The 21453-nt window shown below is 41.4% G+C and overlaps 1 protein-coding gene across 2 annotated transcripts in view; it reads left to right on the forward strand.

The window, feature by feature from the left end:
* nrg3b (neuregulin 3b) overlaps positions 1-21453 on the forward strand; it is a 259587-nt gene that overhangs the window by 107703 nt on the left and 130431 nt on the right. The window contains exon 2 of one of the 2 annotated variants that reach the window (XM_058621792.1): positions 10300-10435. In XM_058621792.1, coding sequence (XP_058477775.1) covers positions 10300-10435 — 136 coding nt within the window. The remainder of the gene's footprint in view (positions 1-10299; positions 10436-21453) is intronic. The other variant, XM_058621794.1, reaches the window with a different exon arrangement.

A 21453-nucleotide genomic window follows, 5' to 3' on the forward strand; every position in this document is an offset into this window, starting at 1 on the left:
AGTCTTTCACATGTGCTGTAGGCAAGGGCATTACTTTATACCAATGCAGACCACCTTGCCTTGATGGCGGCCTGAATAGACGAACCTGTGTTTCGTGTTTGAAGCAGAAGCTCCACTTCACCACAAAGACAGATCATGTGTTTATGGATATGTGAAAGCAGAGGAGTGCTCACTCCTCCGCGGATGTCACTAATTCTTACACACTGGACCTTGAACGGTATGTTCACCACTTTGTCTTGCTGTTCGACAGCTTTCTCCACAGAGCACCTAGGCCAGGGGTGTCAAACATACGGCCCGGGGGCCAGAACCGGCCCGCCAGAGGGTCCAATCCGGCCCACAGGATGAATTTGTTAAAATTTCACACTAATCTAAACGTAATGTCAAATGCTCCAGATACCCGTGACTAAATGTTTGTGCCTGTATAGATCCATTGTGCTGTGTAAATAGTAAATTTAGGCATGATATTGTTGAAATTGCATTTATATTTCTCAAGAAATTTCATGTTTTGTAAAATTATCCTTCATTAAATGTAAAACAAAGGAGAAAAAACAAAGGAGTTCTTGTTGTTCATAGGTTATTATGCTATTATTTTACTATTTTTACTGGTCCGGCCCCCATGAGATCAAGTTGTGCTGTATGTGGCCCCTGAACAAAAATGAGTTTGACACCCCTGACCTAGGCCAACTTGGCTCTGGTTGAACAAATATATCCAGTGGTAGTTTGACTCCCAGTCGCATTACCTTGGTGTGTGACTTTGATACGATTTAGTACAATTTAAAATTGAGTTCTACTTCTAGTACGTTTTTTTGAACGTAACATGCTTACTGTATGTGCTCTTTTGCACTGTAGCCATTTTAACCAGGTCACAGTAGGAAAAGCACACATGTAGTATTAATGGTGGCATTTTCTTGGGTTGATGCTGGTTCACTGTCACACTTTCCTGGCTTAGATGAGCTGACCATCGCCAGTGTTAATGTGTTCTTTAACACCTGCGCTTTTCCTGCAAAAACATGTCAAAATGGCTGCTGTGTTAAGGGTCCATTAGAAGCTTTTTCACACTTACAGACCCCAGCTTTTTTTTTGTTAAGGAGAAAACAAAACGTGTTAAATTGTTGTCTTCTTCCTGCAGAAGACTGGAGCGCTGAATTGGTGTGCTTTTTCCCCCCCCCCCACCCAAGTAACAGTTCCACTCGAAATTACACACGGCCTCACATGGCAGCACCAGCGCCTCCAATATTTGCACAGCGTCTTCTATCGGTGATGCAGCTTGTGTCTGACAGTGCAGACATAGTGCACCTCCAATGGTAGCACAGTGCACATCAGAAAACAAACAAGCTGAGCCTCCTGATAGAGCACATGCAGCACAGGCAGTTTGAACCAACAGTGCAGTCTCTTGGCTGCAAAACACTACGTTGCGTAGGTTGAAATTTCATGGCCACTTATTTTATGATGTGTTTTGGAGATGCTCTGGGAAAAGGAGGGGTTTGGAACTGCAGGGACTCACTTGCGTGAGCGCTGATCGGCCAAAGTTTAATCAAGATTCAGCTGCCACGGGGTCAGGAGATAATGTGGATAATTAATACTTTTCATCAGGGGTTGAAGTGTTCCCCTAAGGTTTAATGCATACGTGATGTCTTTTGGGGCCTCTTCTTTATTAACCTGCTGCTTTGGGCCTACCTTTGTGAACATATTTGAAACCATTTTTAGTTAATTTAATCGAGACGCTATAAGATGATGATGACTATGCGCAAAGGTGTTGCTGTGACCGAGACAAAAAAATGGCAACTTTAAACCCCTGAACACACCCTGCAATGATTTTGTATCCCGGATGAACCATCAAAAAAATGTTTGCAGTAGAGGCCGATTCAATAAGGATAGTCTGAAGCATGAATAATCTGATAACCCATTAATCGAATAATAGCCCCTTCTCCTCGTTCCCCAAGGAAAGGGATAATGAATATCAGTCAATAGTCATGATACTCTAATACAATTAGCTATAACAATAGTCCTTACAATATCAACAGATAAAAAGTGAACAATGTATGATGAATGGAAGTTATGATGTTTAAAAAAAGGAGCATATTTTGATACTTCTCCAATGACCTAATGACTACTTAATTGGGTGTGCATCCATCAGAAGTGATGGAATTTACAAGGTTCCTCGAACACATCAACAAGCAGGTCAGGTTAATGGGCTGCATGTGTGGTTGCAGAAGTAATACAATTTACAGGGTTCATTGAATGCACCTCAAAAAAAACTCAAAACGTTGTGGACTGTGCGTTATTCACACGACCTCTCGTGTGTTGGGTCTTTTGTGGGTCCAGCAGTGGTCTCTGTGATGTTTCATCTCACGGAGTCTTTAAATAGTTGTTTTTGTGATTAATCATCAGGAGAAAATCACGTGCACACACAGCAGAAGTGCCCTTTAAGCGAGCAAATATAGCCACTGACCCATTAATTGTGCCACGAGTGCTACCAGACAGTGGCAACCATGGCTGCGGAGCCATCTCCAGCCAGAGTCCACTGATACCAATAGCATTAAAAATGCCCTATTGGAGGTGATTAATTGGCTAAAATTGTTAATCTGTCGACCTCTGCTTTGCAACGGCACACTTCGACGGAAAAAAATGACACTTCTATGGAAAATAATTAGACAATTAATGTACTATGTTGTAGCTTGGGGCTTTAAAGCCACCACCGCTGAGCAAGGATTGAAGGGCAAATGGAGTAACTGTGACAAATGCCCTATCGAACGCCTATCACTGGGCTGCCACGGCAACCAAGGCTGCTTGGTCTTTAGCCCAGCTCACAGGCAGCAACTGCCACCTTTAACCAAGTGCTCTGTGGGTCACCTACTATTAGTATGTGTCAGGTCAGGGACAGAAAGGTCTCCCAAGGCTTGTCGTCTCAATAAACATGCAAGACACGGGGTGTACAAGATTGCATGTGTGTGTTTGACAAACAGGCCTCACAAGGTTACACCATATGTGTCAAACGGCCTGCAGCTTTATACGTATTGACCGGGACTGTGTGTTTGTAAGTATTATGTCAGGTTGCGACAACATCTACTTGAATTTTTTAATAATTCTATATCCCACTGTTGCATAATTTGCCCACAGTCTTTCAAGGCCCTGCATTCATACTTACAGGCTCATTGCATTTTTGTTTCACTTTAAATGTGAACGTACGCTGCTCCGTTCTCTGTGAAGGAAACAGCGTACCGTGTCTTGCCATGTGTTCTGCTGTAGATTTCGAAAAATGACTTGATTTGTTTCATACCTGTTAATTTGGGCATGTCGAGCGCTATAATGATTCAGTGAGCTGCAACGTAGCGCATCAGTGTACAAGTGACAGCACGGACACACTTGGATTCACATCCAAGTGTCCACACGTGCTTGTTTTTGAAAAGAAAAAAGAGAAACGGAGTAACATTGCTACATTAAATGTGTCAAATGACGTTTTTATTGGCTCGTTGGAGAGTCGATATGAATTTAGTCTTATAAAATGAGGTCATAGTATCATTTTATACACATCAAATGTCCCTCAATCGTTTGGACACGTGTCATATTTTGTGATATCGGCAAAGAATCAATATCGAATCGTGTTTTTTTCTGAAACTGTACGTTTTCCCTCTCAGTAGTTATCCTAATGATAACTCAGGTTATCAGTAAAACGGATTTACTAGCCTCCATTTTGCCCTTTGTGACATAACTTTAACCTTTGAAAGATTAGACCAATTGATCTGTTTTAATGGACCTCCCCTACAACTATATATTGTGTAGTATTGAACACTGCGAGGAGCTTTGTGGTGGAGCTCAGTAACCTAATCAAGCAAGCACTACAGTACGTCTGGTGTTGCCTTCACATTTACAGTAGAAGGCCAAATGAAACTTTCAGAAGCACTTACACATTTGAAGTGCCTCGGAAAGTTTGAATTCCTCATTTGCAAACATGTTTCACAATTTGTGTCTTATAAAACCGCATTAATAGTGAGAGAGTGCTGCGGAACTCTATCAACAGGTGCCTTTGTACGTGGATGTGCTTTTGAGTTTTTGTCAAGGCCGTTTGGCTGTTTTGTCCACATTCACTGCAACATACTTCTCTGAATATGGCTCTGTCCTAACAGACTGCAGTGCATGCTGGGTAAGCAATCAGCAGGCTCTCTCAGAACTCTCCCTTTACGAAGTAAGGCTGCCTTTGATGTGTACTGCAGTAAACACAGGCAGTTCTCTCTCGACCAGTGTCTCCTGGGGGATGAGGCTCAGCATCGGAACACTAATGAGCACATTAGAAGGAAGCCATAGAGGGAGAATGCTCGTAGTAAATGGAATTGTCTCTCGTGTTGTCTCTACCAAGGACAGTCTGTCCACAGTAAGTGTATGCGTCTGTGTGCATTCCGCTGCATTCATATAGGCATCTCTCTGCATTTGACCTGTGAGTGCAGATGATCTGCATATGGAGGAAATCAAATAATTTGTCTGACAAGAGCTTTCCAAACCTCGTGAAAGCAGAATGCGACATTTTGAAGTTAGATTGGAAACGTGGCTGCAAAACCCCCCGTGAGATAAACACGACTGCGACCTGAGAGGGGGGAAACAAAGATTAACCGTTGAGGGTAATCAAGCATAAAAAGTGAAAGTGCGACTGTGAAACAGTGGGGACTTATGCCACTGGTAATAACAGCCAAGCGTGGTGAATAGAATATTTTTACCACTTGTTACATTCAAGATAATCACAGAATGTGACAAAATTTAAACACAACAAACAAAGCAGGCAATTGCTTGGGGCCTTGTCCTAAGGGAGGGGTACAGCAGATTATGTCGGTCCACGACAACAACAGTTTTTAAAAACAAAAAAAAAACCCACTTAATTAGTATGACTGGCTTTGTAGGTACTATGCTCCCAAACTCCCTAATGATGCCCTGTGCCTCGAGCTCGCTGCCGTATGCTTCGTAATTTCAGAATAACAACATGTAAATCATGAAATACAAAAAAAAACAATACTATCAGACGTGACTGAGGGAGCATTTGGGTATGCACAGCAGCAGCATTCTGTGGACAAGGATGTATCCTGTAAAACTGCTGAACAACCAGGTTTTTTTTAAGCCTCAGAGTTTACTCCTGAAACCCTTTTGTGGGAGCTAATTTGTGTTTTCAGTCATGCTCCAACCTGTTTGCAGCTGTCTTGCTTCACTATGTTGCCGTTGCCTTCGTGTGTCGTGACATTAAAGCACTCACTATACTGAGAAACAGTAATAAAAAAAAAAAATAATAATGCCCTACAGTTTTAAGAATGAATATATACATTAATATATGTGTGTGTTCTGTATACATTTGTGTATATTTTAAAAAAATAAATAAAAAAATAATGCCCTACAGTTTTAAGAAAGTATATATGTGTGTGTGTGTGCTGTGTACATTTAAGCTTAAAAGCTATTCAGCGATAACAACTGGGAGGAAGCCCTAGCCTCACTATTCCTCTCAGATGACTTTGATCTCTTAAAGCATCATCTGAATCTGTGATCCCCAGCCACTGGATTCCTTGAAAGTTACCAGGGGAATTGGCAATCTGGATTGCCTTTGTGCAGTGGGGAGAATGGGGGACGTGGAAATGATTTCAAAGAGTCCAGGGCGAATCACTCTTCCAGTGTAGCTTCCATTTATTAGCACATTTCCCACCATGCTTGGAGGGGTTGTATTTTATAAAAAAGAAAAAAAAAAAAGAAAAAAGAACGTGTTGAAAAATGAGCCTTATGGCAAATTGTATGGCATGTTTGTCATAATTAGTCCTGACACTACGTCCTAATAATGACTAAAAAGCAAGGACATGTCATTTATTAGCTATTTCCTCAATAATGAAGATGAAGAATTAAGTCAAGTTTGATCGGTTTTCACTGCTGCTTTGGTCTAAAAACAAACTGCAGGAGCAGTTCATTGATAGTCGGCACGTGACAACACAAAGTATTATATCAAAACTTTGAAGCCCACATTATCACCATTCTTCTCCATCACATCCAAGACGCTGATTAATTACTGTCTGAACTTCTGGCAGGGGAATATCGTAGCATTTGGATCGGTATCTCTTTGACAGGTGCTTACTTCACTCCAGGTTTTACTTTTTCCATCGTGATGAAAATGGAACCCATAAGAAATTGACAGGCTGTATTGCTCAAGGCCAAACATAATGTATCTGACGATGACTTCTCTCTTGATGTAGCCAAAGGGGCTAAAAAAATGGAGGTAATCCTAAAGAAATAAGACTTAAGAAGTACTTTGCAGAATTACATGCAGGACAGTTTGTTAGGACACCTCCCCCCCATTTTGTACACAGATGGGGGGGAGTACACAGAGAGAACAGTGTTGTAACTTGTGGCTTTCAGGTATTTTTTTTTTTAATATTAAAGTGTTTTATTCCATTAACTACTACTATCTGACACTGTTTTAAGGTTCCTTTGCAGTTGTTGCCACCAGAAAGGACCTGTATGCAGAGTAGTTGTTGTACCACAGATCACCCTGAGCTGCTCTGTGATTGGTCAAATCCTCATGTGACGCTACATTTGTGCAGTATTTCACTGTGAGGCTGTAAACTGAGCCCAGAGCATGTGTGAAAGTGCCGCTCTCTCTCACACATCACTTGATTTACATTATACTGAAAGGTTCAAGGACTTATTGAGAAATAATTATTGATAACTTGAACCTAACCTGGAAATCTGGAGTACCCTTACCTGAACATTCACATCAGGCTCCGTCACTGTGGTTATGAAGAATAGAACCAGTAAAATGTCCAAATGAGAATGTGCCTCAAGAGTTTTGTGCGATCTTTGTCCCTGATGACAAAAAAAATATATGGAGACGTCAAACATCATCATCGATTGCCAAAGTGCTGTGTCATCGCCTGCTATGGTGACCTTGTGCTGTTCACATTCCACCCTTCTGCTCTGTCAACAACATGTGACAAATGAAACCATCGTGCACTTGAACCGTTTCCCAGGGAGACGGGACAGAACAGAGCTAATACAGAGCGGCTTAAGCTTTCCTTAGCTCCTTTTTTGGGTCATTTAGTAAGTTTTTGTCAAATTTGAGCACAGATAAGATGACTTCATACGGGTACTAAAAAGGTGTTTGGTATCTGCGTGACCTTGGCTTTTCTAATGTCAATTTATCAACGTTTTTGCTTACAGCACAAAATCAATTTTCCACTTTTGTCAGAAAAGCTCGAACCACTGACCTAAAATAGCAGGATGTGGTCTTTGTACATGTGGTCACTGCTGCCGTCTGAACAAAAGCTATGAGGGACTTTCAACACCGTGACAATTATTTCCATGGACGTTCTCGACCACAGGGGGGACGACGGTGTGTTCTATTTTCTATTATTAAAGTTGCATTTTTGAAATAGATAGACCTTTTGAACAATCCACAGTGGGGAATTTGGTGGAATTAATATGACAAGATGTCATGCAGTGTGTTTTGAAGCCTAGAAAGTGAACGAGTCAACTTGGGTTCAAGTCCTACTTTGCTATGCGGCGCACGCGCACGCGAACTGATCAAAACACGATCGTGAGAGGCAATCAAAAAGCAAAGCGTGCAACAGATGCAGTCTGTAGGAGTGTCTCCTGTTAAATACGTATTTTTAGATGCATCCGGAGATCTGGAGTGAGCAGCAACACTGCTGTCCCCTCTAAAACTCTCATCATCTCCTGGGCCTTACATCAAGAGCCCCAGATTTATCGATCGATGACCATAAACAAAACACGGATTGAAGTGGACGAAAGGGGGAATAAATAACGGATTAGTGAGTTGTTTTGGTTTTTTTTTACTCCGCTGCACGGGATTGGTCGATTTAGAGCCTCGACTGAAAAAAGGCGAGTAGCCAGGATATATAGCAGATCGGGGCAACAAAGACTTGACACAAAAGGATGACAGAAATAGGCCTAGAAGAATAAGGCGTGTGTGTGTGTGTGCAGTTGTGTCCATGTGCGTAATATGAGCGGATGAAAGCAGAATTGGACGTGTAATCCAATTGTATCAGCAAGGTATTGGGCATAAAACCAGTCAATCCAATTTCCAATGCTCCACTACATGATGGAGTGAGAGCGCTGCGGAGTCATAATTTATGTGTGCTGTACTGTATGCATACGCGTGTGCGCATGAGTGGGTGATTGTGATTGAGCGTCTGCATACATTAGCGTGTGCTTGCACATGCTATAGCACACATTACTGGTGTGTTGGCGTGGCCACATGCCTGACAGCTGTGCATATTTCACTATGGGTGGAGAACCCTGCATTGCAGTGCTTGTACATGGCAGCCGTGCTGCTTGATGTGGAAGCAGCGCAGGGTCAGAGTAAATGAAGAGAATTAAAGCTGCGTCGCCGGGCTCATCTGTGTTCTGCCTCCGAGGAGTGTAACATCGTTATCGTCATGTTTTATTTGTTCGCTGTAGGAAATCACAGAGGAGTTGTGCTCACAACATCAGGGCGACGGGGGAAACCATCTATATGAATACCTTTTACTCTTTAACCTCTGTTAACTGTCACTAAGACACACGCAGCCCTCAGACATGATGGTGCTCTCTTTACAATACGTTACATTTACATCATATTCATCCGTTGCACTGGGTTTAACTTTTGTCTTGTATTTGTGACATTTACCAATCATATTTAGAATAATAACATTAAAGCCTACAATTGTCATTCCAGGGCTGCAGCTCTCAATTATGTTCATCAACGATCAGTCTGCTGATCATTTTCTCGATTAATCCAGCAGTCGTTTGGTCCATAAAGTGTCCGAAAAGTGTATTCATGATGAAGCCGCTGTCTGCAATGCCATCATTTGGTTTGAGTCATTTTCTTGTTCATCGCTGCCATTAACGTCCCTCTCCCTCCTCACTGTGTCACTTCATGAACATGTTTTGGTGTGGGTGGTGGAGGTTGGGGGGGGGGCGGGGCATGTGCAGAGAGGTGTGGGCTTCTGCTAGACTTACTGTCAAGAAGGCTGGGACTGAGAGGACCCAACACTCTCGACAGCTGCCAGAATATAGAGCTGTTTAACAAAGGTTTGACCTAAAGCGGAGGTTCTCAAAGTAATTGAGGGTCTGCAACATTTATTCGCGAGAAATTATAAAACAGTGCCTGACTGTGCATGACAAGTGTACTGAAGAGATATTCAGACTTGTGTGGAGCTTTCATGACTGAAGCGTGACTGGCCTGGGGAAAAAAAACATTTGTGCATTAGTATGCATGGTGTGGCAGCAATGACAGGCTCAAAGAGAGTGGTTACTGCATAGATAAAATCTGTCAACCTGAAGAATATGGCTCCACACTTTAGGCTGCATTGGCTGTCACTTGCAGTGTCCAAAGGCATGGAACCAGAACCAGAATTGTTCTGTTCTGAAGGGGTTCTTGGCCCCCCCCCCCCCCCCCAAAAAAAAAGTTTGATAACGCCAGAACTTCAGTGACTTCACTGACAACACCTCTGCTGATATGATAGAAGTGTAATCTTTCAGCATTTAAACTTCAAAAAACAACAAGAACAGTAATGTTATATATGTTTATCCAAACATCTCCAACACTTTAGATCCATAGAAATCTGTAATTCTATTCAGAGCTAGATGGTGTCACCCGCTTTACCATCTCTATGATAACTTCTGCGGCAAAACCACCTGTAAAATATCAGTTATTATAAATATGTGGTGCCACTGTTTTTTTGTTTTCATTTTATCGTGCATGTTTGTTCCAAATAGATCAAGACAACAATTCCCATGATCCCACGCTGCTACCTGATGTACATATTCGGTGTTGTGTTTTTGTTGTCACTGAGAGACCACGAGTGGTTTTAATATAAAACGAGACAATTGTTTGAACCAGAACTGTTGGCAATGAATCCACTGGTCCATTAATAATTGTTGCAGCCCTATTGCAGTCAATTACATGTTTTACATCATTAGTTCCCTTTCTTTTTGGCAACAGTGAGGGGCCACAAATCTTGAGGAAGAAAATGCTAATTTCTGTCAGTCCTTAATGAAGAGAGCTGTTCCAAGGGCGACCCTGCCTTTAGCCCACACAAATCAACAAGAAATGAATCCTCCTCTCTCAGTCTGAGGGGAGTGGTCAAATTAGAACAGAAAAATAAATCACTGTTGGAAAGGCTGCAGCCCTAATTGCCCAGAGATGAAGGAAATGAGGGAATGTTCCTCCGTGATTTAACTCTGATTTAAGCTGCAGAATGTCAATGCGAGATTATTTTTGTTGTTGTTTTTGTTGTTGTTTTTGTAACTAAATCTCACTCCTTTTGTCTGCAGCAGTGGCCCCCACACTCCCTAGTCCACGTTCGGAGGTTTTCAAGCCATGTGTGGAAGACAAGGACCTGGCCTTTTGTCTAAACGAGGGAGAATGCTCCATCATCGAAACCGTGGCTGGGGTTCACAGACACTGCAGGTAAGTGTGTGTTTGTGTGTGTGTGTGTGTGTGTGAGGCATTCAGAGACATTTCCTCTCTTTGCCCTTCCCACTCTAATCACTAACCTTGGGGTCATTTTCATCGGAGCACAGCCTGCTGTTTGAACAATGAAACATGGAGAAAATCGTTGTGCAAATGCATCTAAGAATGCACTGGAGGTCCAGAGATTCAATGGACGCTCACTTGACCGTAAATGATCCATCACACTCTTTTTTGTGTGGTGTCTGAGTGTGTGTGTGAGAGAGAGAGAGAGAGAGAGAGAGAGAGAGAGATCGCAGCGTGCCACGCTGAAAATAACACTGGCAAAACAAGACTCGCAGTGATCACATCTGAATATCCTCCTTCGCCCGCAGACATTTGACATCGTCACGGCGTAGACGGATCACTTTCCCAGTGGCCACCGCAGTCAGCTGACTCCTGCTCTCATTCCACTCGCCATAATTATTTCCTCTGACAGTGAACATTTTCCAGACTTGTGTCTTTTTGAGCTCATCGTCTGTGACAGCTGTGACTTTAGCCCATGACAGAATCTTTTTTTCTTAATTTCTGCAACAAAGGCGTCGGAAAACAAGCTGAGAACTCGTTTTTACTCACATATTTATATCTTCTGTGGCAGCGGAACATGTGCCAGGATGTCCTGCTGGTTGAAGTGGACTAACTAAACGCTAACTAAGACTGATGGACTCTGAAAGTGGATCAGATTACTGACTCAAAGACCCTCAGTAAAGCTCAGCAACATGGCAAATGTTGTGAATTCACTTTTGGACGTTTTCTTTTGAATTTTCTTGGGCTTTGGATCTGCAGTCGTTTTGTATACCTTTGGCTGGTTTATGTTATTTTGTAGTATGCATCATGTCACTTCCTGCCTCATTAACCACGCCTGTTCCTAATAGTATTTACTGGTGTCTCGTTATCGCACCGTCCCTAATGTGTCCTACAGACTGGACAATTTCATTTTTCAAATCACACCGTTTGACATGGATCGGATAAACCTGGGTACGACATCAAGAAGGATGATGTATGTAGATGATGACGCAAGTCAGCACAAAAGATAAAATAGCATCACCATGTATCCCAGTCCAGCAATCATTCTTTCCATAGCTATATTTACCTGTGCACGATTCCATCGTTTACATGGATGCAAAATGAATTGATCCTATTGTGGCTGATGTGCGTACACATGCATCAAGTCTATGTTCTCTGATTCTCCCGCAGTAGAATCAAAGGATAAATCAAATGATAATGGTAATGAAATTTGTTTCTGAATGGGCAGTATAAAATCAGAGCTTTCAGATTGGCATATTGTGCTTTTAGACTTTTATTCCAATTATTGGTGTCAATGTAAACATAGCTATTGTCTGCTGCAGCAACTCCACATTAAACAATTTTACCGGTTTAACAAGCCCACATACCAGCATTGCTTTTAGGTTTAGTCGTGTTGATCGGTAAGTACATGATTTTTTATGTTCGTTGGTTAGTCAGTAGACGCACACACCTTCTTGGTACACCGTCTGGTCCAGCCTTCGGTGCGTCCTTTGGCGGTAGCAGTCTCCACGGCAGCGTGTTTGGTGCCGTGACCTTCAAACATATTGTCACTGTTACGTCGTTACTACACATTTTTCAGTGGTGTGCAGTGAGTCCAGTGACCCACCTGTTGTATCGTTCTGTGCTTGTGAATGGAAGGACACATTCTTTTTTGCAAAGGCTTTTAGAACGAGCCAGAGAGCTGAGACACAATCCAGTTCCATATCTATGGTCTCTATGTGCTTTCCTTTTGTTCCCTGTTCTGTTATCAGAAATGTGTGTGTGGTTTAGTAGCTTGGCCTTGTTTTTTTTTTGGACATTTGAGTTCTCGTCGCTTTGTATTATCCATTACATAAGCATTAGCCCTTACTTTCTAAAGCCGTACATTCAGAATAAAATATTATATTAGGTTTTAAACAGTGTTCAGATCAAGAGAGATCTCTCAGTGGAAGTGTTGGCTGTGCCTGTGTTTTATAGTAGTGAAGACAAAAACTCTGCATCTATAATCACCCAAACCAGTAACCCAGGGATCAGAGATGCTTTGGCCACAGCGGATTCTCTTAACGGCTCAACCAAACTTAACAAAGGGAAGGAAATATTTCCATGCAGAGTCACGAACAATGCACATGAGGAGCAAGTGATCAAAATCTGACTACCGTTAAAAAAAAGTATGAAAAGTGCTTCTTTTTTTCTTAAGTATCTTGCATGAATGTGGTTTTACATGACCTCTTTGGAATGAGGTGCATATTAATGTTAGGTGTAAAGAAAAAAGGAAAATGCTCGCCCAAGAATTGTCTTTGATCATCAAGCAGCTGAATTTTTTCTTCTTTTACTTTTTTTCCCCCCCTCTTCTTCACTTTTTTGTTACACCCTCAGGCAGTCACAGAAACTCCAACTGGCCGCCAGCATTAATACAGCAAACTTCTATTAATATGCCCTTGATGTACTAAAAGACATCATATAATGTGGCGGACATAATTAAAATGCTTAAACAGTTACAAATCCAATCACAAGCTCTTTTTAATGGCTTTGATAACTAATTTACCAGCATTACCCGGCCTATGCTGCCACCTATGTGTTATGTTCCCTTATGTTGCATTTATTATAGAGGGCAAGTAAACTCTGTTTGGATATCAGTCAAAGCAGAAATTACAGCATCATTTTATTCAATATTAGTATGCGGCCTTTAACTATGATTACTCTGAGAGCCAACAGTGTGTACAGGAATAACAACATTCACATGAAAAAGTATGCTGGGAGGCATTCGTATGACTAATGCGTACATGGCGTGGTGTTTTTGCAAAATGTATCTACGTACAGTACATGAGTCATTCATTTGTGTGTACAAGCTTTCGCATCTCTGTGCTCCTGCGATGTCTGCACGATCCGCTGAAACAAATCCGGAATGCCCGTGTCATAAAGAGTGCCGTCAGTGTCTTTCGGTGATGGATGGATGGATGGATGGATGGATGGCAAAGAAAGACAAGTAGAAGAAAACAAGGTTATATAATTCCAATAATTCATTATCATTTTAAACTCACTGACATTTTAGGAAACAAGCAACACTTAAGCCATAAGATCCACAACTCTGGATTATTTTCATTCAACTCGAAACGACGAACGACATTACATCTACGTCTTTCACTTCCTTTGATAATATAATGATATATAATTTGACATCAGGACAGCTAAGCATCACCAGGAGATCCTGAAGACAATCCTGTAATTAGTGCTAGTTGAATGAGTGCATACTGTAGGACAGAGTGGAGGGTTTCTAACCTAAAGGCACCATGTAGTGATTTCCCTTTAGCTGAGTGCCTGTTGTGTGAAAGAATGATTACAGGCTTGTGAATTCTTCCGCTGGAAAGTGGTTTCTTTTGCCTGAGATTTAAGAAAAATGAACATGATCATTTGACTCAAGAAATGCCACCTTAATGTCATTGCTGCTCCCTGAAACTCCACATGTGCATGGAGATTTTTTGAAAATGACAGTCATCACAAAACTGAGTTGGAAACTTGCAACAAGTGATTTGAAATAACACGGTTTAACTTACGGTTCATGGAGTGAAGGACGTTTCCTGGAGAGGAAGTGGAATCATTTACATTTACAACATTTTTAGATTTAGATTATTTCTTTCTTTCTTATACTTTATGAATCCCTTGTGTAAATCCTTTCTCTGCATTTAACCCATCCTCTACCAGGAACCTTCCTAGAATTGGAAGCCATGGGGGTTGGGTACCTTGCTCAGGGGTACCCCAGCCCTTTGACCTGGTAGAGACTTGCACCGGCAACCCTCCGGTTACAAGCCAAATTCCCTTTCCACTTGGCCATGAGATTGAATGTGGCATCCCTCACCCTACACATTGATATAATGTCTGTTCACAAACAATAACGTGATGTCAAAGCTCTACTGTAACATGGAATACGTCTTAACCATCATAAAAAAAAGAAATGATGTGGTGATCAGTGTTAATAAATAAATACAGGAGGGATAATGAGTATAAAAAACAATACAATTTTGGTTGCATAATGACAATAATCTGTCCTGAGGATGGATTGTGTCCATGCATGCACAGGAATGTGGCCACATGGGTCCTTCAACCACTTCTGAATCTATTTGTTTGTGAACAGATTTGAGGACAATCACTCAGGATGTTAGTACCAGGTTTGGATGGGGTCTATCCCTCCTTCCAGCTTGTGAAATGTGCAGCCTTTGTGGGGGGTTTTTCACCAGCCTTTTGCTTACCCTTTATCTTAGATATCTCATGCTGAGCAGGTAATGTACAGTCACCTCGTGTTTGCTGAAAACGGCGCCCCCACTGTTTGATTTGTTGGGGGATTCAACCCTATCAGACCACTGTCACACCAGTAGCTGTAGCGTTGCTCCTATTCCGTTGCTATGTTCATGCTGCACTGTACACAATCTTGCTGTCAGAGAAATTGTACATTGACACAAAGCCCTGATAGTCTCCATTCACATTACTGGATACAGCTAAAAGTAAAAAAAAAAAAAAAGAAGTGTGTTTCCGCTCATGGGAGCAGGAGATACTGCTGTTGATCAATCATGCCCTCAGGCAATAGCACATCAGTGTCGTCATGACAGCCACTGCTCATCTCCTGTCTCCTCCTGTCAGTGGAGAGGAGAGGGAGGAAAGTAAAGGGTTTAAAGATCGCTGCTGGCTTTGACGTCATCCTCTCCTCCAAGCCACAATGCAAAGAGCATAACAGATGGATGGATGTTTTCCTACATGACACGAGTAAAGATGACAGAACATGCCTTAAAACAGTTGAATCACTGGCTACTTCTTGAATTTGGGTATCAATTTATTTTTTCCACCGACTCGCCTCTCTTGCCAAGCCCCTCACCCTCTCATCCCCTCTTGCTGGGTGTTCATGTTTGCCAATGCTAATAAGGAGCCCAAAATAAGCATGCAAATGTGAGTTTAAGACCTACTTCCACATCATTGCTATGGCCTCACATAAACTAAGGGGAATAAATATGCAATAACAATTTTCATATATATATATATATATACATATATATATATATATATATATATATATATATACATATATAGTAATATTTTTGCCTCAACATACGACAGCCTTGTTACATTGGCCGTATATCTTATATTATAGATTTCCTTTTACACTTTGTTCATCGTTTAACAGATAATGCATGTACAGATTGCTGGGTTACCATTATGAATGATTTGACACAACCGACAGGTGACCAAACAAGACATTTGACAAAGATAGTTTCTCTGCAAAGTGAAAGTGCTTCAAAGTTCTCTTGAACGTCCATCAGGGGGCAACTGGACAGATTAATCTGATTTATGTTGTCAGCAAACATGATTTATCATGACTTAATGGATACTCATGCCCACCTCCATTGACTACTGGACTTACTAATTTTACTGAAGTCAGGGAGATGTTTGAGTTAAACACATAAACATGACATGATTGGCTCACGCTAGTTGTTATATGTCCATAAAATGTTTTGATTGGGTGCTGCTCAATAGAGGCCTCCATCACACGTGCATGACTCAACCTGCTCGTCCATGTTTACTTTAGCGTCTGCAAAAACAAGAAACACAGAAGACAGATGTTAATACCAAAGAAAACATATTCCTTTAGGGTTGAAGAATTAAGAACTCTACATGATAATTAACCGAGCCACTTTATGATTTGTTTAATGCAGACAAGTATACAGACCTTTTTAGATCAGGTTTAATGAGACATTTTCAAAGAGAAAACGTCTGATAGCAAAGGAGAGAATAGATAATGATGAGACAGGGAACAAAAGTTAAAAAAACAAAAAACATTTGTTCCGTGAGGATATAAAAAAAGGCCAAAGGTGGAGGAATATGTGTTAAGAAGGTGCAGTGGAACTCGCCATCTCTCACAAGCATGTCATCAGCTCCTATTCTTGTCTTCAGCACCATAGCACTTTATTTATTGTTAGAGAGTCTGGCATTACACCGCTGCCGAAGCTCTTCCTCAAGGGCAAAGCGTGTTCCCATGCCAGAGGTAGAGAATGGCCAAAGGCGTATATAGGGCACCCAGGATTAAATTAACACTGCAGGAGATGACACATGTTCCTGTGATCCTCTGAGAGCCGATGCCCAGTGTAAGAATTCAGTGTCAGGACATGAAGAGACAAACAGAACCTGCAGCAGACCGTTGGGACACGTTTGGCTGTGCCAGTTGCAGCACTGATCTGCCAGTGCACAGCACACCTCTCCAACTGTCACTCCACTCTTAATGGGGATTTCTTTTTTGTACCCAGTTAAATTGGCAGCACATACAGAATTTAAAAAGCATGTGATTTATAGGCAAATGGTTTAGGGATAAATATGTTCATTATTAACCACAGAATTTCAGCGCTGGATTATTGCCTCTAAATACTAAAGCACATATCAAATGTGTGCACTTTGCATTTTGAATTTTAATCAAATTGCAACAGTTCCAAGTAGAGTTGTGTGGAGAGTGTGTAATTCAGTGATGCTGCGCTTGCCAGAGCCACTTGAAGTCCTCTCGGAGCACAAGACTAAATAGGACTTCATGGCCTCCGATAATATCTGATGGAAATAACTGTGTTGTAATTGATCATTCTGCATGGATGCATGTCATTCAACTTAGCTCTCCTCCCAGCTCCACTTACGTCAATACAATCATTTCTAGCAGGTTAGTTAAAAAAATACTGGACCGGTTCAGCGATGCAGGTTTAGACTTTGATGTGAGGCCTCGGCAGTGTCCGCCTGACATGTGCCCAGCAAACCAAAATCAGGCCTTTAGCCACGGTCGGTGGATGTTGTCGAATATGATTTTAGTTTGAATGAGGGTGCGCTGCAGCTCTGGCCCCAACCTGCTGCTTTGTGTTCTTTTTTTTAGTGACACACAAACAAGCTTTGCACGAAGAAATTCATTCGTGATTCTTTTCTAACATATAACGGCCGAGTCGCGAGCTTTAGTAGACCGTAGTAAGATCAAGGCAACCTGCAATGTCTCACTTTCTTCACTTCAATGAAACATATTTATCTTGCATGCAGAACAAAAAAGAAGTCTCTTCACTGAAAATACTTCCTCTTACTTGTTTTCCCAATTGTATGGAAATTGTATCAACAGCCCAGTGTTCACTTCTGTGTTGCTTTGATGATGCAAAACTGCTGCAAGTTCAGTATGGTAAGAGCTTCATGTTGCTACAGTGTGTGTGTGTGGGGGGGGGGTATATTTCTATAAAGTATTGTCATGAGTTTCCTAATCCTAAAAAAATAAAATGTAAATCCATAGGAATAGCATGGAAATGCCAAATTACAGTGTCCAAACAAAGCTGAAAGGGGGTTACATCAGTAAAACACTTCATACTAGTTTCATTCCCAGTCTTTGTTCTTGTGTAGTCATATTGCCGTGATCAAGGCCTGAATATAATCAATGATCCATGTTTGCGGCTTTATCTCACTTTCAGACAACCTTTTCCAACTGGAAACTAAAGTTTTTGTCCCTTTTGTAAAGTTTAACAGTGTTATTTGGTGACTTCAGTGTGTGTTACTCTTCATTTGGGTTTATCTAAGTGAGACAAACTTACCAAATGAGGCAGCAGCAATCCAGCAGCTCCAGCGTCCCCGCAAGTTAACTTTTCCACAAATTGGCACCGAAGAGTGAGTGTTTTACACACTTCAGTCTCCAGTTGAGAAGGTTTCTAGGCAAGATAAAGTGGCAAGCATTCTTAAGAGGGCATAGATTTAAAGGTCCAGTGTGTAACATGAGCAAAAGTGTGTTTTTTTAAGTGTACAAACACTTGATTGTTACTGTATGAATGGTCGTTTTAGCCTTTTATACAGTATTTATATCTTGAGCCGTGTCCATTTAGGACCACCATGTTCTTTTTATAATAGATCACAATTGACAATCTAAACATCTTATGAGTTGTGATGCTCACTGAAGGCTGCGTAGTTTCTCCAACAGCCTTTGAAGGGAAAGAAAGGAATATCCAGCTACAACACACTGTACCTTTAAGTGGCTATACATTTTATTACGTGAGCCTTTTGCTGAGTGGCTAAAATCCGTCTTTCCTTGTGTCCCCGCTGAGCTTTTATATGCCAGGCTGGTTTTCAGTGCATGGGGTGTGCATGGCACAGTCAGCACTCTGTGTCAGTAAAAAAAACAAACACAAAAACCTGGTATTTTAAAGTTTCAGTACACATTCCATGAGACTCTCATCACAAAATGTTAATTTGTGATTAAACATGTGTGCAATTAAAAGGTTGGAATTAAAATCAAAGCAAATGAATTTCAATGAACACCAGCTATTTAAAAGTGATGCTATGCTATCTTTAATGATCATGATTTTTGCTTTTATCAGCTCAACATGAAGGATTAAATCACTATGGTTTGTGTGTGTGTGTGTGTGTGTGTGTGTGTGTGTATGTATTCAAAGCCCGGCAAAGCTCAAGGTAGCTCCTGTCTGCTATCGCCATGGCAACCTCTTCCTTGATTAGTGAGCAGCATAAGAAACACTTGTTGACTCACATGTAGTGTGCCCGCAGTTGCACTCAAATGCCCCATAATCTCCTATCCTTTAGCCTTGTATTGATTGTGACTGATCAGACGTCACAATGAATGTCAGGTTATAGTATGTGTATGATCTGCTGTCGTGAATAATGCATGAGAACATTTGCACATTTGATTGCCTCCGCCGCAGCAATGCTGACATAACATATTAGCTGGTATTCCAATCAACATTGATTTGTTTCATGTCCTTTCCTTCAAAAAAGCATCTGTGCAGATGGATAACTAGTGAAAACACCATACCATAAGGGCTTATATGCTACATGTGTGTGTGTGCGCATCTCAATGCTCGGGGGACAGGAGGCTCATGAAATCTCACAAAACCTTCTGTGATTGTCAAGTCTCTACAATAAACAGAGCTGTTCCTATTCGTAGTTTATAGGGTTAAGCTTAACAATTTCCTGTGTGTTGGTCCGTGTCTTTTTTTTCTGCTCTCAGGACCCAGGAGATGTTGACAGTGGCATTAACAGGGCCTGATATGACAAAATGAATCACATAAATGAAGACCACAGCCTCTTAACTCCTCCTTGCTGTTTTCCTTCATCTCATCTTCCGTTTTCTACGGGGAGCCAGTTAAGCGATTAAATTGTCACTGCACTGTCAGACCTTGACAGGCTGCACTAATCCACGATGCTGTCGCTCCTCTGCTGATCCATCCAGCTATAGGGAGGATGTTCTCTAGGCTTAAAGCCAATGGGCCATGTCCCCCTCTACCCCACCCGGCCGCTATATGAAAGCGATGCAATTATAAACGTGGGAGCAAACTCACCTGTTGGCAACGTACCATTAGAAGACCTATCATCTTGCATTAGAAGTGAGTGGTGGATTCAAGTTAAAATTGTTGCCGCCCCAAATGTTAAACAAACTTCATTATCTCTTCATTTCTTCACTGCCAACAAGAAGACAGTTTATATCTCAGCTGTCAGGGATTTTTTTTTTCCCCCCCAAAATGTCAAACATGATTACTCCTCTTTTGTTTACACACTAGTACATGCATACTAATATACCAATTATACACATTTCTCCATTCATGCATTGGCCTTTTTATGCTCTTTCAGCATAAAATCCGCAGGCCCGTCAAAAACGGATGCAGATGAAAGACCATATTGGGTCTAAGTCTAAGTCTTATTGTGTCTAACTAAGTCTTAATGAGCAATGGACAGACGTGCGGTCAACAAATCCACCATGTTTGCAGACATGTGAAGCGTTTAAAGGCGTCAGTTTATGACTATATATATGTACACATATATATACAGCTTAGTTTATTAAGAAAAGAAAGGACATTAAATTGCTTTTTATAATTGAATGGGAAACAGTGCATTGTTGCAGGCTAAGAGCTACGGAATATCACTTTAGACAAAGCAATTCAGTCAAAATAAAATTAAACCCCTGCCAATTAGAAATCTGTGGTGTAACAGTGCAGTAATTATGTAAGACATTTTTAGTTCCAGGTGTCCTGTCAATTTTGAAGCCAAAGTTCCACCGAGACAAATTAGAGAGTAATGGCATGTTCGTACAGAGTAAACTGTTCACATGTTGAGGTGACGACAAAGTCAGTGCAAAGATGTGAGCCGACACGAATTGCATTTAGATTCTTCCAACATCCTGGCATTGTATCAGGAGTGGGGGACGGTTGCTGCATATGTGCGGGAGAAGAGTGAGAGGGCTTTTCTGAAACTGAGCAAGGACATTAGAATTTTCTTTACTATGACCTCAGTGAGCTTTAGCATTAGACCCAGGCTAGTAGTCACAACTGGTTGGAATGTCTCCAATAACCCTCAGAACTCACATTCTAAAGCCTTCAAAATTGTGATTTGGCTGGCACCAGAGGCGTCACCTGAAACCAGGCTCCCATTGGACAATACCAGCTGTCAATCACACTGGTGTCCACTTCTACTTCTATCTCCCTCTGCTACTGTAGACAAACTGAAACTGGTGATTGAGACCATGAACTCCTCAGGAAAATGTTTACCAAAGTCATAAGTCAAGTGAGACATAGGGACATTTTCCCATAAGCGTTAATTCAAGCGGAGTTCTTTTTGCGACCAACAGAGTCACCAACGGGTGGCTACTCAATATATAAAAGCCATATATAAAGCTATTTTCCCCTCAATCTTTGAACCCATTGGCTACATTGTTAGAGATGGACTAGCCTCTCGGGGCAAAAGCCAATATTTTGGGGCCTCCGGTGTGGACAGTTTATGTCTGGGTCAAGACTTCCACTTTCTGTTTGACACATACTGTTTACAGTCCATTTAGCAACGCCAGACATGAGAATGGAGCTGCAATTTAGAGACAAAACTGGATTTACCACAAGCAAGTATATGTCTAATCTTTATAAATATCCTTCTGCATCGATGCAAATCATTTAGAAAAGCTGATAGACGATGCACGGTGGTCA

This window comes from Solea solea, chromosome 21 (assembly GCF_958295425.1).
Source record: "Solea solea chromosome 21, fSolSol10.1, whole genome shotgun sequence".
Lineage (NCBI taxonomy): Eukaryota > Metazoa > Chordata > Actinopteri > Pleuronectiformes > Soleidae > Solea > Solea solea.